This window comes from Coturnix japonica, chromosome 4, assembly GCF_001577835.2.
Source record: "Coturnix japonica isolate 7356 chromosome 4, Coturnix japonica 2.1, whole genome shotgun sequence".
Taxonomy (NCBI): Eukaryota; Metazoa; Chordata; class Aves; order Galliformes; family Phasianidae; genus Coturnix; species Coturnix japonica.
The window spans coordinates 534,696-549,913 of NC_029519.1; the positions used below are offsets into that span (position 1 = coordinate 534,696).

The 15,218-nt window shown below is 54.2% G+C and overlaps 1 protein-coding gene across 7 annotated transcripts in view; it reads left to right on the forward strand.

Moving 5' to 3' along the window:
• Positions 1 to 15,218, forward strand: part of STARD8 (StAR related lipid transfer domain containing 8) — a 40,539-nt gene that overhangs the window by 14,140 nt on the left and 11,181 nt on the right. For 5 of the 7 annotated variants that reach the window (XM_015860009.2, XM_015860007.2, XM_015860008.2 and 2 more), the window contains one exon: positions 14,268 to 14,339. In XM_015860009.2, coding sequence (XP_015715495.1) covers positions 14,268 to 14,339 — 72 coding nt within the window. Of the gene's footprint in view, positions 1 to 2,173; positions 6,978 to 12,485; positions 12,613 to 14,267; positions 14,340 to 15,218 lie in introns of those variants that run through there. The other 2 variants (XM_015860010.2, XM_015860013.2) reach the window with 2 other exon arrangements.

Consider the following 15,218-nt stretch of genomic DNA (forward strand, 5'->3'; position numbering starts at 1 on the left):
TGTATGTATCATCTGTGCCTGTGGGCTGGATCTGCTGCTGATGCTCTGCCTTGTGCTCCAGACATACGTGGTGCTTTGCAGCCAAGTGAAGCTGAGCTGCTGCTCTCCTTTTCCACACCCACTGCCTGCACACATGTTGGGGCATCCCCAGCATTGCTGCTGCTCCACTGCAGCTGTGTGCCCATGTTCCCCTGTTTTGCTTGTTGGGAGGGCTGGGATGGCTGTTCTGAGGCAGCAGCCTCTGGCAGTGTGGTTTCCACATCTCTGTCTCGTATTCTGTGCAGGGATGCTGTTGTGAAAGCTGTGTTTGTGCCTCTGGAGCCCCTGCATGGTGCTGTGCTCCTCACCAGATCAAACACAGCACCGTGCAGCCATCTGGGCACTGCACATGGCCCAACTCTGCTCACACTGCTTTGCCCTTCGTGTTGCTGTGCTCTCAGCCCAGGATCCATGTGGGAATCCCACCTTGCAGGAACAGCTCTGCTGGCGATGAGGTGGCACAGCTCAAATCTTGGGGAGGCTCTAATGGGAGGACACCGGGACAGGGCTCAGTGGGTGCTCAGGGGATGGAGGGGTTTGCACCTGGGTTGTGGATTTAGGACTGGTTTTGCTCAAGCCCTGCTGGTGTTGGTGCTGGTGGTGCACAGACATCTCTGCAAAGGATGCACTGGTGCTGCCATCCAGAGCACAGCTCCTGAGGCCTGTTGGCGGCCTGGGGCAGTGATGGCTGAGCTCCTGCAGGTTCTGAAAGGGTTAACTCTGCTTTGCAGTGTTATTTAAAAAAAAAAAAAGAAAAAAGAAAAAAAAAAAAAAGCCATTTCCTTAATGTCCAGAGACAGTTTATTTTCTGGGCATTCTTCAGGACTTGGGGAGGTGCCTTTTCTTTAAGGCATTTCCTGTAAGCAAGTTTATATTTGGACTGAGGAGGGGGCGGAGAGGAGGCGCATGGGGAGGGAGCCAGAACCCAGTGGGGTGACCTCAGCTTTTGGCTGCTTCTCCCAATTGTTTGAGGTAGGGGAAGGAGGGGGACTTGCAAGTCCCCGTCCTGCTGGACCCTGCAGTAACTGCCCTGCTCACTGGGGGTGCCCAGGGCACGTTGCACAGCTGGGTCAGACTGAGTGGGACAGAACAGAATCTGATCTGTGTTGGACCCTCTGTGGTCCAGGTAGGTGCTGCATCCCCTCAGCACACGGTGCCTTTTGTAGGCCCTTTGGAATTCCCTTCTTGCTTTTGCTGACCTGCCCTATGGATGTCTCTGCTGCAGAGCAGCAGGGACCCACTGCAATTAAGTACTATTCTCTCTGGTACCTGTGAAGGTTTCTGGTTAGCATTAGGCAGTTATGAGGCAGAGGGGTTTATCTTCACCACAGTTTGCCCTTGCCAACACTGCAGAGCTGTCCTGCCCTGCCCAATGAAGGTCCATGCCGAGCAGAGGACTTGCCATCCCTGCTGCCACCCCTCAGGTGATGGACACATCCCTGACAGAGCACAGATTCCAGGCCTTGCTGTTGGCAACCTCTGTCTAATTGTGTTCCTGCTGCCCTCATGGTCACTTCGGTTCTTTTTAAAAACAAACGTAAAGCAGGCAAGTAATAGGTCGGATCATCAAAGCGTGTTGTGCTTGCAGTGTTTGCGGAACAGATTGAACTCTTTTTCCACTGATATTTGATCAGACGTTTCTTCTTGTGCAAAGTCACCAGAGCTTATTGCAGGAGCTGCAGCTGCCCTTGGTAAGATGCAGCAGGTTGGGGTCGAGCAATTCTCCCATTGTTCCCCATGCCAAGTTTCTTCTCCCCCATTTTGTTTTCTTTTTATTACTGTGATTTCCTAACATCGGAAGAGGTGAGTTATGAAACTGGAGTTATCCAAACACGTCTTGTTTGAAGATAGCGTTTCATCCAGCAGATGCAGCTTCCTGCCCTGTAAATGGTTTTCATTGTTTCTCCTTGGCTGCTGGCCTATGGCTGTTGGGGCCATGGTGATGCCGTGGGGCGGGCAGCCCCCAGCAGGGTGTTGTGGCAATGAGGCACTGTGATGGAGCTGAGCTGTGAGCACTGCTGCTGGGGGGCAGCACTGGGATGTTGGGGGGCTCACTGTGGGCTGCCCCTGTGTGTGAGTTGGGAAGGCATGAGCTGCTTTGGGGTGGGTACCAGCTTGGGTGGGCTGTGCCTTTGGTAGGAGGTGGTCAGCTTTTCCTGTATGTCTCATTCTTCCATCTAGAAGATGGGATTTGGTGCCATTTCTCAGCTGTGCACGTGCCTGCAGGATTCCATATGTCTGAGTGGGATCAGACCCTAGGGCCCATGATTAGTGCCAGCTGCTGAAATGGAGACAGGAAGCTGTGCAAAGCGCTCACAAGCACCACATTGTCACCCACTCCATTTGTTCACATTCTGGCTGCACACCAGGGTTGTGTGCAAAGACAGCTGCTGGTATGAGGTTTGCTGTTGAGCTGTGAAAGATAAAGGAACCAGGGGAGGCGGTGAATGTGGCCAGGTGATGCTGTCTGGGGTGACAGGGATTGTTCCCGGCCCCACAGCAACTGTGTCCTTCTCAGGCAGGTCTGTTGTAGGTTGGGGATGAGTGCCCGCTAGTGCCAGGGCTGGGGTTGGATTTAGGGCTGGGGTTGGGCTCCTGCTGCCCACTCCTCTCCCCTTTGTGCCTCATGGGTGCTCACACTGCAGCTGTCCCTGACGGGTAACTGCCAAACCACCATCTGACTGTTGTATCTGACTCAAGGGTTTTCCAGCAGGACGGTTAGATAGGAAATAAGGAAAATAGTGATATGCTCCTCAAACAGCTGCCGCAAAGATGACAGCTGTGTGCATTAGTGAGACGGGAGGCCGGTCTGCTCCCCACTAGAACAAATGATGGGTGATGTGTGCTGTGGTGGCAAGGAGATGGAAATCCCATGTTGGTGATGGGAGCAGCCAACCCCCAGCACAGCCACTGGAGTTGGTGGCTGAGGGCTGCCCACAGTGCAGGCGGGGCTGTGCCATTGCTGCTGTCCCTCTGCTTACTCTGTGTTGCTCTCATCTGTGGGAGCGCTCATTTGCCCTTTTTATTTTTTAATTCTTTCTGCTCATGAATGGAGGGGCTTTTTGTGAATGTCCTTTACGGGATGTGAAGCCACAGATGTTTGCTCATTAACTAAGCCCTGCGAAGCTGCTGCCGGAAGCAGCGCCAATCGCTGGCAGAGATCTGCACGTTGACGCTTTTCCTTCCTCCACTGCCGCGGCCGCCTGGCCCCACGCTGCCTCCTCCCGCCGCTCCGAGACGTGCTGTGGGGCCCTGCTTGTTTGGGACGTGCTGAGGTGTACAGCGGGGCTACGGAGGAGTCCTCAACTTCATCTCTGTGCTCTGGTCACAGCCCGTCAAAAGGGTGGAGGGGAGCGGTGTCAGAAGGTGGAACGGTTAGTGTTTTATGAGGTTCGTGGACGTTTCATCCTCTGATTGTAGAGAAGGAAATACAGGGAACTGAGAAAACTTGCCTTGGCACAAGAGCAGGAGAGCTGCGATCCCAGCCCCACACTGGGTTGAGGGTTCTGAGCTCCGCCATCCTCACAATCCTGTTGGGCTGCATTGGCTGCTCCTCACCTGCCTCACTGTGCCCCCATCCTGGCCATGCAGGAGCTGTGCGTGGCTCCTGGCAGCATGGCGATGGGCACGGGGATGTGGGTGTTGTGCTGGGCTCTGAGTCCCTTCAGAGGACATCCACCATTCAGAAACCAGTGACTCGTAAAAACAGATGTGGATGATTTTTAGAGCTATGTGATTTACTGCAGGTAAATCAGCCTGCAGCTCTGAGGTAGGTGCTCTCTGATGGACAGGGCTCCTTAGAAGCATGTAGGGCAGTGACAGTATGCTGCAATATGCTGTGTGCAGCTGCTACAGGCAGAGCACTGCTGGGGTCACTGGGTAGAGATGTGAGCCTGCCCAAAGCCCTCAGATGGCCACAGGGTGCTGTTAATGACCAGAACTGCAGGAGCGGATCAGTTTCAGCACTGCTGAGAATTATTTCCCATTGCTTACAGCAGGTGTGGGGGTCTGGGAGTGGTCCCCATGGCTCCCATTGTGCGTAAAGGAGTGGGACCATGCCTTGGTGCTGGTGGGATGTGTGAGGAGTGTGGAGTGGGGCTTGCCGGGCTGAACTGGCTTCCCCAATGATAGGACCAGCTGGATGAGCCAGGTCTGCAATTCCCACTGCAGACACAAGGTTATTCTTCCATTGGGATTCAACATCTTGACTGTCAGGCCAGCATATGAGCCTGTAACATTGCTTGAGGCCAGCTTTTGCATCCTGTTTTATGATATTCCCTGACATTCCCTACATTCCTGGCAAGATGTCTGTATTTTTTTTAAAAAAATATATTCCTTTGTCTGTTTGCAGAACTGTGACATCCTTTAAAACCTCCTCAGCAGTTCTGTTGGTCGCTCTCTGTGAACTTCTCAAGGAAATGGAAGCCTTGAGCTCAGGCTTCTGCCTCTGCCATCTCATTATAATGGGAAGGAGGATGGGGTCAGTGGGTACCTGTGGGGCTCTGCGCAGCTCCATGAATCTCAGCTCTGTGCTGCTCGGTCCCACCTTTGCTCTGGGATTTAATTCTGACCTCCATGTGTTTGTGGTGACTCTGTGCTTGCATTGCCAATCTCAGAAGTGTGGTCTGGGGGTTCTGGTTTGGGAGATTTTTGCAGAGTGCAAAGTCACCACTGCAGTCCATGGGTTGGAGCCCTGCCCAGCACTGGCCTCTGCCCTACTACTGGGTACCAGGAGGAAAGCCATAGCTTTGCAGTGCTATATGCAGTGGGTATGAGAGCTGTTGTGCTTCCCTCCAGGTACTGGGAGCAAGATGGGGAATAAATGGGCTGATATGAAAGGAAGGAGGTGGAGGGTTTGTCCTGAATCAAAACTGCTTGTTACCAGCTGAGCTGGGGTGTACATGATGAAATATCAGTGATGATTTGACTGTACCTCAAATGGGCCAGGAGAAGACCAGACTGAGGAGGAGCATGAACCCACAGACACACCCCCAGGGCCCAGACTCCCCCTCCCTGGGACCCGTGCTCCTGCTCCCATCTCCCACCTCCACTTGCTGTCTGGCTGCAGATCCAGGAGGCAGCTCCTGCCCTTCTGCTGTGCCTGGAAATAGCTGTCTGGTTTCCTCCCATGGCGCCGTGGGAGCAGCAGTGACAGGAAGGTCTGGCAGGGAAGGGCACAGAGGAGGCTTTTCCTGAGGAGAATTGGAGCAAAGTCCCTGTGCTGAGTGCAGAGCTCACTGAGCTCATCGCCCACCTTTGCCTATGGCATGCTCCAGCTGGGTGAGTCCGTATGGCCCCTGGCACTGTAAATAGGGCTGTTGCTTATCACCAGTTAGCTGTGTGCTGCTGGCTTGCTTTTAGCAGCACCATTTAGATGAGACTTCTCAGTTCAGGGATTTCAGTGACCTCCTGCATTGACACAGCTTTACAGGAGCCTTGAGGAGTGCTGGTGCAGCATGCTGTGAGCCAGCCCTGGGCAGCCCTGGCCCCTTCCTTCAGAGCACAGAGGGGCAGTGGCACTTCTGCTTCTGGATCCCAGTGCTTCCTCACATCGTTTGGACGCGAGATCACATTTGAAATGGTTTCGGGCTCCTCCTGTGTTGGTGGAAATTTTGCACGTGGTCGCTGGTGGCTTGGATGGCCATGGAGATGCCTCTATGTCCATGGAGCCACTTGCAAATGGCAGCCTCATTTCCCTGCTGTGATTTGTGGGCATCTGTGCCAGGCTGTGATATGCATGAGTTCCTGCATCCTGCTCCCAGGGATGTGTTCCATGTGGATCTTAACTGTCCCCTACTGTACTTTGGTCCTGCTCAAATGAGGGAGTCTTGCATCTCATTCCCTATTTGTGCCAAATGTACTGAATGAGGAGAATGCAGTGACAGAGCATGTGCTTTTCATTACAGACCCTAATCCCATGTCAACCAAAGCTGCTCACTCCGAGCATGCTGAGCCCTGGGCTGCAGCCTGTGGGGCTGTGTGAGCACTGCCTGTGAGGATGGAGGAAGGCATGGGGCAAAGCCAAGTGCTGTGGACTTAGTGAGCACAACCAGGGAACTGGAGCATATTTGGTAATTAGGTCTATATATCTTGGACAGCTGCCACTCCTCTTGTCCCTGAACCACCCTTTTCCCAATACTTTTGGTCCTCTTTGATGTCTCAATGGCATCAGCCCTTTCTTTCGGTTCTGCCAGCTCTCCCATGGGTTGTGGTTCCCTCAGCAGGAGCTGAACCCTACTGCACTCATTCCAGGCTGTCTGCACAGGTGTGGCTGAGGAGAGCTGCTGCATCTCCAGTGGTGATATGGCTGAGCAGTGCCCATCGGGAACCTGGTGGCACTGCCAGCACCACTCCTCCTGCTGGCTGACTGCAGGGAGAAGCTCACCCTGCTTGATCCAAAGCTCTTTCATTGTCCAGTGCTGTGGCACGCTGCAGCCGCTGTCTGCTTGTGCCAGGAGTGGTGATGGTGGTACTGCTGCCAGCATCTCACAGCCACTCCATGCAGGGACAGAACCGCCCCTGAGCTGCTGCCGGTGAGTCGCAGCGTGGGAGGGCTGTGCAGCGCTGTGGAGAGCTCGAAACAGTTAAGCAGCATCCGTCTCTGTGTGTGTGCACTGCTGCTTTTCCTCTCCTTAGCTCTCCCCCTCCTGTTCCCACCAAACCTCCTTGAAGCTGAGCGCTTTGCCCAGCTGTAGGTGCCCTGTTTGTTCCCAAAGAGAACTTGGATGGCTGTCTGTGCTGGCCGTGCCAGGGGCTGGTTTCAGCAGTGTGGTGCTTAGGCCTGCATGGAACAAGCTGGACCTCCAGCTGCCTGCCTGCCTGCCCCCTCAGTGCCTCCTGAGGGTGCCCGGGGTGGCTGCTGGCCATGCTGCTGCTCCTCACTGTGCCTCAGCCTCTGTTCCCGATGGACAAAGCCAGGACTGACAGCTGCTGCCGTGGTGAGTGCCTGTACCTGGCTCTGCCTTTCCATCCTGGAGTGTGTTTGGGGGGAAATGGAAAAGTCTGCAAGGTGACCTTCTTGTCAAGAGATTTCTTGAAAGCCACGTTTCCTTTCCAGTCAATTTGCTTTGGCTTTTGTGCTGTGGGCTGGAGGAAGGATTAGGAGGTGCAGTTTGTTTTGTTGTTCAGCTTTCCCTTCTTGAAAAGAAGAGTGGATTTTCCTTCTTCTTTTTCCCCTCAAATAGCTCTGTGGCTCCCATGGGTTGAAGGGCTGCTCCCACTAGCCCCAATGAGAGGAGGGCACCAAGGCTCAGGGTGTGGCCGTGCACAAGGGGAGCGGAGGGGAAATGGATGTGACCAAGAGTGGGCTGCGTGCCCTGTGTGCACAGTGTGTGGCTTTTCCTCAACCTCTCTGCTTAAGATGCTGCAGACATAGGAGAGCTGCGGCCTCTTTAACATTCAGGCTCATTTCTCACTGAGCTGGCCAGGCTGGTGGCAGTGTGGTGACTCTGTGGTTTGCCAGCTCCTGGGGACCTCTGACTGTTTCCTGAGCCTGTGCCAGAGTATTTTCTGAGTGCTGCCTGGCAGTGGGGATGAGAACGGGCTTTGGCTGGGAGCGCCAGTAGCACTGATGCACCCATCCCATACTGCCTGCTGTGGAAATGTCATGTTCAGATGGAGGAAAGGAGGGCAGGAAGTGGGGGGGCTGGGAGAGGGAAAGGGCTGTGCTGCTGAGCAGGGTGGATGCATGCTTGCAGCAAATGGAAATTCCTCCCTGGGAACTGCCGTGCAGCTGTGCCAGTGACCAATGCCATAGCAATGCTAGGGGGTCCCAGCACAGCATCTGTGTGCTTTGGGCAGTAATAGGGATGTGTGACTTTGGTTTAATCCCCTTGTGCTCCCAGTGGGAAGCATCCTATGGGCATGGTGAAAGTCCTGCCGTGGGTTATGCAGACCTGTGTTTGCGTGAGCAACATCACTTTTGAAGCAGGTTTCTATGCCACAATTTGCAGTTTGCTTTTCTGGAAGAGCTGCAGGGAGGTCTCCAGTCTGGGACAGGGAGTGGCAGTTGGACACAGACACCAGCTATGCTCCAGTGGGTGTCCCCAGGGCTGTGGAGGGGGCCCAGTCCTGTTCTGTGCTGCACAAAGAAAGGAGTAGGAAGCCCACGAGAATGAATGCATCTCTGTACAGTTTATAACAGATCCATGTGTTTCTTCTCAATAAATGCACAAAAATAGGAGGAGGTTCCCTCCTGTCTTAAGCAAGTAAATATTTTATTAATGCTGGGATGTAAAAGCAGAAGGTGGCTCCAGAACATGCTGTGCTGCAGAGGAGTTTCTGCAGGTTTCAGTGGCTGGAGAGGCAATGGTACTGAGCTGTGGGCTCCCTGCAGAGGTGAGAGCAATGCTGCCTTCACTGCTAGCCTTTGGTGATGGCAGTGCAGCTGCACAGTGTGCAGGGGCTGGGAGGAGGTTGCAAGGGCATCTTTCTGCTGAGCTGGGTCTGAAACGCTTCTGAGCAATGGAAAAGTGGAATCCTATTTTTGTCAAGGTGAAGGCATACACTGCATGGGGCTCTGCTTTGGGACGGCGCCTGCCTGTCCAAACAGTGTGTGAGTGCTGCAGGATGAGCAGCAGGAAGGCACTGTGCTACTGTAGAAATGGTGGGGTACAGGGTGGGCAAGAAGGATTTGTGCTGCTGAGCATCTCCAGAGCTGTTTGCTTCTTGCTTCTCCTGTGGGGTTCCAGTATCGGGAATGAGAACACCCAGCAGCCAGCGTGACTCAGATGGGAGAGACTCGGAGTTTTGTGACAGCACACGGTCAGTGAGTTAATGGCTGGGTTGTCAGGGGCTGTGCTCAGGAGGGAGGCACTGATCTGCTCTCTTCCTAACAGAGTGCACAGGCTGCAGAAAATGGTTATGTGCTCTTATCTGTTTCTTGGCAGAAACCAGTGTCTGATATGATCGTCAGCCTTTGGGGAGCTGTTAAAGCAGTGCTGGGACCTCATGAATGCAGTAGTTGCATTAGCACACCTACAGGCATCTGTTGGCCCCATGATGGGTTTTCTCCCCAGGTACAGGGGAGGTTGAGTGAGAGAGGGGCATGGAGGCAGTGTGCAGAGCTCTGCTTTCTGCTCTGCCCAGCTGGGTGCCGTGCTTTTCCCTCAGCTCTCCGCTGTACCGGAGCAATTTGGTGTTCAGAGCTGGTCCAAGGCTGGGGCTGGAACACAGCGAGAGGTGGAAATGCTCATGGGGAGCACATCTTTGGTTGCCTGCAGAGAACTGAGTGTGCTATCCTATCACCTCCGCAGTGACCACTTCACCTCACACACATCTATCTTTTTCCAGTCTGCTGTGAGGGTTGTGGCCCCAAAGCGCAGTGAGAAGCCACCAGACAGTCCCATCCTGTGCTTGTGTCTGTGCCCACATCCTGTACCTGCAGCCTGCATACCCCCTATGTTCTTCCCTGCTGCAGCTCTCTTGTCCTGGTGGCCGTTCGCATGAACAAGGCTTAGGGCACAGCACATGTGGGTGTGGCATGCAGGCTGGTGATTTCTATATTGCCTCCTGCAGCAGTGTTCCCCAAGGATCCCCTCTGCTCATTTGACACCCTGCATTGCTTGTCCATAGTGTTCCAGGGCAGTGATGGGGTTCCAAGGCAGCTGGGACACTGTGCCACACAGCACAGCAGTGCCCATGCAGTGCTGAGTGCCTCTTGGAGCACGTGGGGTATTTTGGCACCCACTGGAGGCATCTGAACAATTCCTCGCAGGCGATGTTACAAGGAGCAGCTCCCAAAACTTGAGACCTCCTCGCAGAGTGAAGGTTAGAAATGGAAACCCGCTGCATCTGGGATATTCCTGTCTCCGTACCCTCCCTGTGCTCACAGCTTTGAAATGTCTGTGGTTTGCTGGGCTCTATGGAGAGCTGGAGGGATGAACAGCTGATCATTTCTATGTATTGGCACTGTGTACTGTGCTGTGCAGGATGGGGGATGCCCACAGCTCCGCTCCTCTGCCCAGCTCCATACCCCCAGACTGGCATGGGCAGAGCACAGTGTGTGAGGTGTGGGTAGTGCCAGGCTGGGTCCTGTTGAACAGAGCTGGGTATTGCAGGCAGGATGGATGCCCCTGCCTCCAGTGGCACTGCGCTGCCCGTGGCTGCGACACCTTCTGCAGTGCAGTGTATGTTTCCCATGTGAAATGGTTATTGCATGTGTAAGTGGTTGAAGCACAACCCACAGCTTAGGTGGAGTGTTGGAGTTTTCTGTTATTTCTTTAAAAGTAGGCAGGAACTTCTGCTTAGGGGCTGAGAACAGAGCTGAGTTTCTGCGTATTCAGTGTTGTTGGCAACAGTTTGTTTTAAACTGGGGTGTAAAGAAAACATGCAAACACACCCAGAAGAGGTTCCCCATGCAGTGCTGAGCTTCCGTCTGCCTGGCAGTGGATTTCACGGCTCACCATTATGTCATATGGGCAATTTGATGTTGTGGTTCTCTTTTCACACACTATAATGGGCTGCGTGGGGTTTTTATGGGGAATTCAGATCCTGACTTATTCTACTTTTTCTTTTTTTTATCATTTATGGTAAAGTGAAAGTGCTGAGCAGGGGTCCTGGGAAGTGGTTTTGCTATCAGTTCTGATTGCCTTCAGTGTTCCAGCTCACTTGTTTTAGACCTTCTGTCCTGTTATTGCTTTTCTGGGCTTCTTCCCTCCCATCCACACCTGCTATGGGTACCTGTGTCCTTGGGGAACTGGAAGCAGAAAGGCCAGCTCCGAACAGCCTTTTCTGCTCCCAAACAGTCCTTGCGGTCAGTGAAATGCCACACTGCAGGAGCTGGGCAGGAGGAGGATGTGAGCGGGCTCTCCTTTCACCAGCAGAGTGAGAGCCTCTCTTCATTTCTCCTTCTCAGTTTTCCCTTCAGAATACTGGGCAGTACAGCCAGGCCCCAGTTGCCAACTCGACCCCAGATCTTCCATGCAGTGTCCTGTGTCCCCTATGCTTTGTCACAGCTGTGAGTGCGGCCCCTGTGTCACTACAGTCTGGTCCCCAGAGACTCGTTCAGGTCCCCATTGCTGAGGACAAGGTCACTGGGGTAGGGATGGTGCCTGCATATAAGCCTTTTCCTTGGGAAATGCCCCATAGCAGCTGCTGGAGAAGGGCAGATGCAGTGCTCGGAGGGGATTCTCTGGTGTCTTGTTAGGGTCGTGCAACACCAGGAGCTCTTTCCCACTATGGGGATGTCTGTGTGTTTGCTGAGGGCTCCTCTCTCACAAAATGCCGCCTCTGATGTGGGAGCCATAATGGGGCTGTTTGTCTGCCTGCTGAGCTGCTTTCAAGGCGCTCGCCAGCAGCTCTGTGTGTCTTTACTCTGGCAAATCTGTGTGAAGCTGGGCAGCAGGTTGGAGTGCTGCTGGTACTGACAGCTGGAGTAATGCACTCCCAGGGTGAGGGAAAGGTTGCACAAGTCTTCTTAGGAAACCCATCTAAAAATAACAGGAACAAGGCAACCCTTTTCCCCCTCCCCAGAAGTCTGTGACATCCAAGATGGAAGTGCTGCTGCCTTTCTCTACTCCATGTTATCTGCTGTGTCCTTTCTGTGCAGGAGCACTGCTGGTGCGTGTGTGCCTCCTCCCAGCTGGGTTTGCTGCTGATAGGAAAGCAGCTCTATGCAGCTCCTTTTTACCTTGCCCTGAAGGAAGTGAGCGCGCTGTGTTTATGCGCTGTTTGCTGTCCGTGTCCCCGCTCCTCCTGCCATACAATTTGAATGCGATCATTTCCGTAGTGTTCAAAAGACAGATCTCAAAGATACTAAATTGCTACAAGCTGGTGAGGGCCCTCTGCTAAGAAGAGGAGGGAAGGAGACCCTCTGCATGGACAGCTGCAGGGATGAGCTGTATTAGACATCAGAGAACCCACGCTGGCACGCAGCTCGGTAGGGAACCTGTCCCCATTCCTGCTCCGATGGCTCCTGGCCACCAGCATATATCTGTCCATGCAGGCGTGCATCCCTGAAGTAGTGGGGATGGGATTTCTAGCAGGGCTGCAGGAAGGTGCTCGGCTGCCAGTTACTGGCTTGGGGGTTCTCAGCCTGCTGTGTCTAGGCTGAAGCTCAGGGCTGAGGGTAGTGGGGAGGGTTGAAGACATGGCTTGTGGTGGGTGACCCTGTTACTGCATCTGGCCATAGTCCCACTGCTGCCACATCCCCTGCAGGCCATTCACAAGAAGCCTGTGACATTCTTATGAGTGGTTTTCTGCCCATTCTTATCAAGGCTTGGAAAGATCCTTTCCTGCACTTCCTTGGGAAAGTACTTCTGTGGAAAGGGCGGTGGGAGGAGGAAGCCGGCAGCCGCCTCTGTCCCGGACAGGGATACTTGGAAACCTTTTCTGTGCCAGTCTATGAGACAGGGTCTGGGCTCTGTGCAGGCGCTGGGAAGGCGACAGGCAGAGGTGGGACGTGGCTGAGGAGTGGGGGTGGGTGCTGAGCCCTCAGCAGCCTGTGGATCTGCCTGCCAGCACTCAGGGTTGGTGTGAAGGGCTGCGGCATCTCTGCACCACCTGCACAGCTGAACAGACCCTCCGGTGCCTTGGCCATACTCTTCTACCAGCTCCGTCCTGCTGCTGGTGTGGGTAAGCTGGGCACTGCTGCATGCTGGGTGGGCACACGGTCTGCTGCTGGCTTCCCTTTCCTCTGTCGTCTCCTTCAGGGGGTGGAAGTGCCGGACCCAACCCCTCCTGTGTGGGCAGGGGGGTTCCTATGGGGCAGTAGAAGGTTGGGAGGGTTGTGCTCCTTGTCTCGACTGGGGACACCTGAACCTTTGGGTGCTGTGGTCAGTGGCTCAGCTCTGAGAGTAGGAAGGGCAGGGAGGAATGCAGGTTGAGGTGAGCCAGCTGTCAAGGAGCTGTGTGGGATGAAGGAGAGACACAGGTGATCAAAATGGTCTGAGAGTGCTCCTGTTTGTAGGAGGAGTGTTCCTTACTATGAGGACACAACATTACCCACCCCATGGTATTAGATGGGGGCTGCAGTGAGACCCCTGGATCCGAGTCCTGCTGGGGCTCAGCACACAGCTAAGGCAGCTGAGCTGTCTGGATCCACATTTGGATACTTGTTCCAAACCTCCTCCCTGAAATGCCTCAGGCATTCGGGTCAACGGTTTTGCCTTGGTTCTGTCCTTAATTGAACTGCTTGGATTGTCCTTTGAAATGCTTTTGTGCAGTATCTTTGTGATTGTAAATGCAAGCGGAGCTCTCAGCTGCAGCTGTCAGTAGATGGTGATGAAATTGGAGAGTTTCACTGCCATGCACTCTGGGTGAATCAGGCTTGGTCCCAGTGTTTTCTGGGTTGAGCCTCTGTGGGAGGGATGGGCAGAAATCTGGAGCTGCAGTCACATTTTCTACGTTTGAGGTCAACTGTTTGTTGTGACAAGAACTGTAAATCTCAGCAAACAGATGCACTGCTGACATCAGACAGCAGCTTTCTCTGGCTGTGTGTTCCTTTAAGTTCTGTAAACCTGAGAAATTTCCCCAAACTTAGTGCTGGCCTTTGGATGGGCTCAGCCTGGGAACAGCTGAACCACGGATGAGGAAGCAGGGATGGGGTGGGCAGGGATTGTAGAAACCATTGGGGCTCTGGTGGCTGGGTGATCTGTCTGTCTGCATCCCATGGTCTGAGTTGGCTACAATTCCCCTCTGTTCTGGAAAGCCTGTGCTTATAGCAGGGTGTGCTGCTGGATGAAAGCGAGCTGGAAAGCAAGGAGGGGTTGGTCAGAGATGGGGGAAATGGGAGGGAAAAGAAAAGATTCCTTTGGCAGACTTCTCTGGAGGATGTTTGCAAAAGTCCCATGAAGTGACCAGCCCTGAGCTTTGATGGGCTCTGAATTAATTATTCAAAATAAAGATGTTCCTCTCCCTCTGCTGGCAGAGCGCTTTGTTTGGTTTGGTGGGCTTAGAAACGAAGCGTTTCATCAGGAGGTTAGAATTAGGACTATGTCCACGTACCTGTCCCTCCTGTGCTGTGTTCCCTTTGTCCCATGTTAGCAGAGCACCCAGTGCTGAGCAGATTCTGCTGTGATGTCCTGTATGGCTGTGGGCAGTGAGCCCACAGAGCCTGACTGCTCACACGTGCTTCCCAGCTGGTGTTCTTGGTGTTCCTTCTGGTTTGTATCATGCAAAACTGGGCTCAGGTGACACGGCTGCTCTGCTCCTGGTGCAGGGAGCTGCTGTGCGGTGCAGTGTTGCTTTTGCCAGTGGGATGATCAGACTTTTCCTTTGCTTTGTTTCAGAAATTGAAGCCAAGAAGGCTTGCGACTGGCTGCGAGCGGCAGGATTCCCGCAGTATGCCCAGCTTTATGAAGGTGAGAGCTGCCCAGTCTGGTTTGGGGCAGGGACACCGTGTCTGTGTGAGGGGTTAGGGAATGTTGCATCCCTGCTGCAGGGCTGTGGGGGAACATCCCAAGGCTCCTGGTTGGGTCAAGGCAGGTCGGGGTGCATGCAGTGGGTGAGAGCAGGCTGTGCCAGCGGGCAGCGCAGGGACTAGGCATGTTCTGCCTCCCGGCGGGGTGCTGCAGGTGAGCTCCTTTGCAGCTCGGCCCCATCACACGGTGGGAGCCTGCAGGGAGCCCGGCCCGGCGGCCACAACAATCGGCGGATGCGCGGCTGTGGGGTTGCACCGCCCACCATTGTCTGCCTGCCCCCCCCGGCTCCGCACCGCGCTCAGCCCGTGTGGATGGTGTTGGGCAGTTACAGCCCTACACAGGTGATGACCTCACTGCATGGGCACGGCCTTACCAGGTGCTGTTTGCTCCAGTTCCTATTTCAGGGCCGGCCCCATGTGCGGGGGCTGCTCAGGTCCCGCAGGTGTGCCCGGCCCCAGGGGTCTGCTCTGACCGAGGCTGCTGCTGTCTGTGAATAGACCTACCCCTTCTCCAGCCTCTGAGCAAAACTTTCCACATCCTATAGTTTCATTCTGTTCCCCACAGCTGTCAGAGCTCAGTGTCCCCATGGCAATTGCACTCCCTAGTGGCACTAGCAGCCAGGTGGGCTCGCAGCTCCATGCCCAGGCCCTGTGCAGCAGTCACAGAGCTCTGTCACTGAAGAGGTGAAGGGAGCTGGAGGATGCCCTAGGAAACCTCATCAGCTAAAAATGTTCTGCCCAAGGAGTCCAGGCACACAGTGCCTTTGCTTGAACCTTTGAGGGATGGAAAAAGGTTCTGGAAGTGCTGCAGCCCTGTACT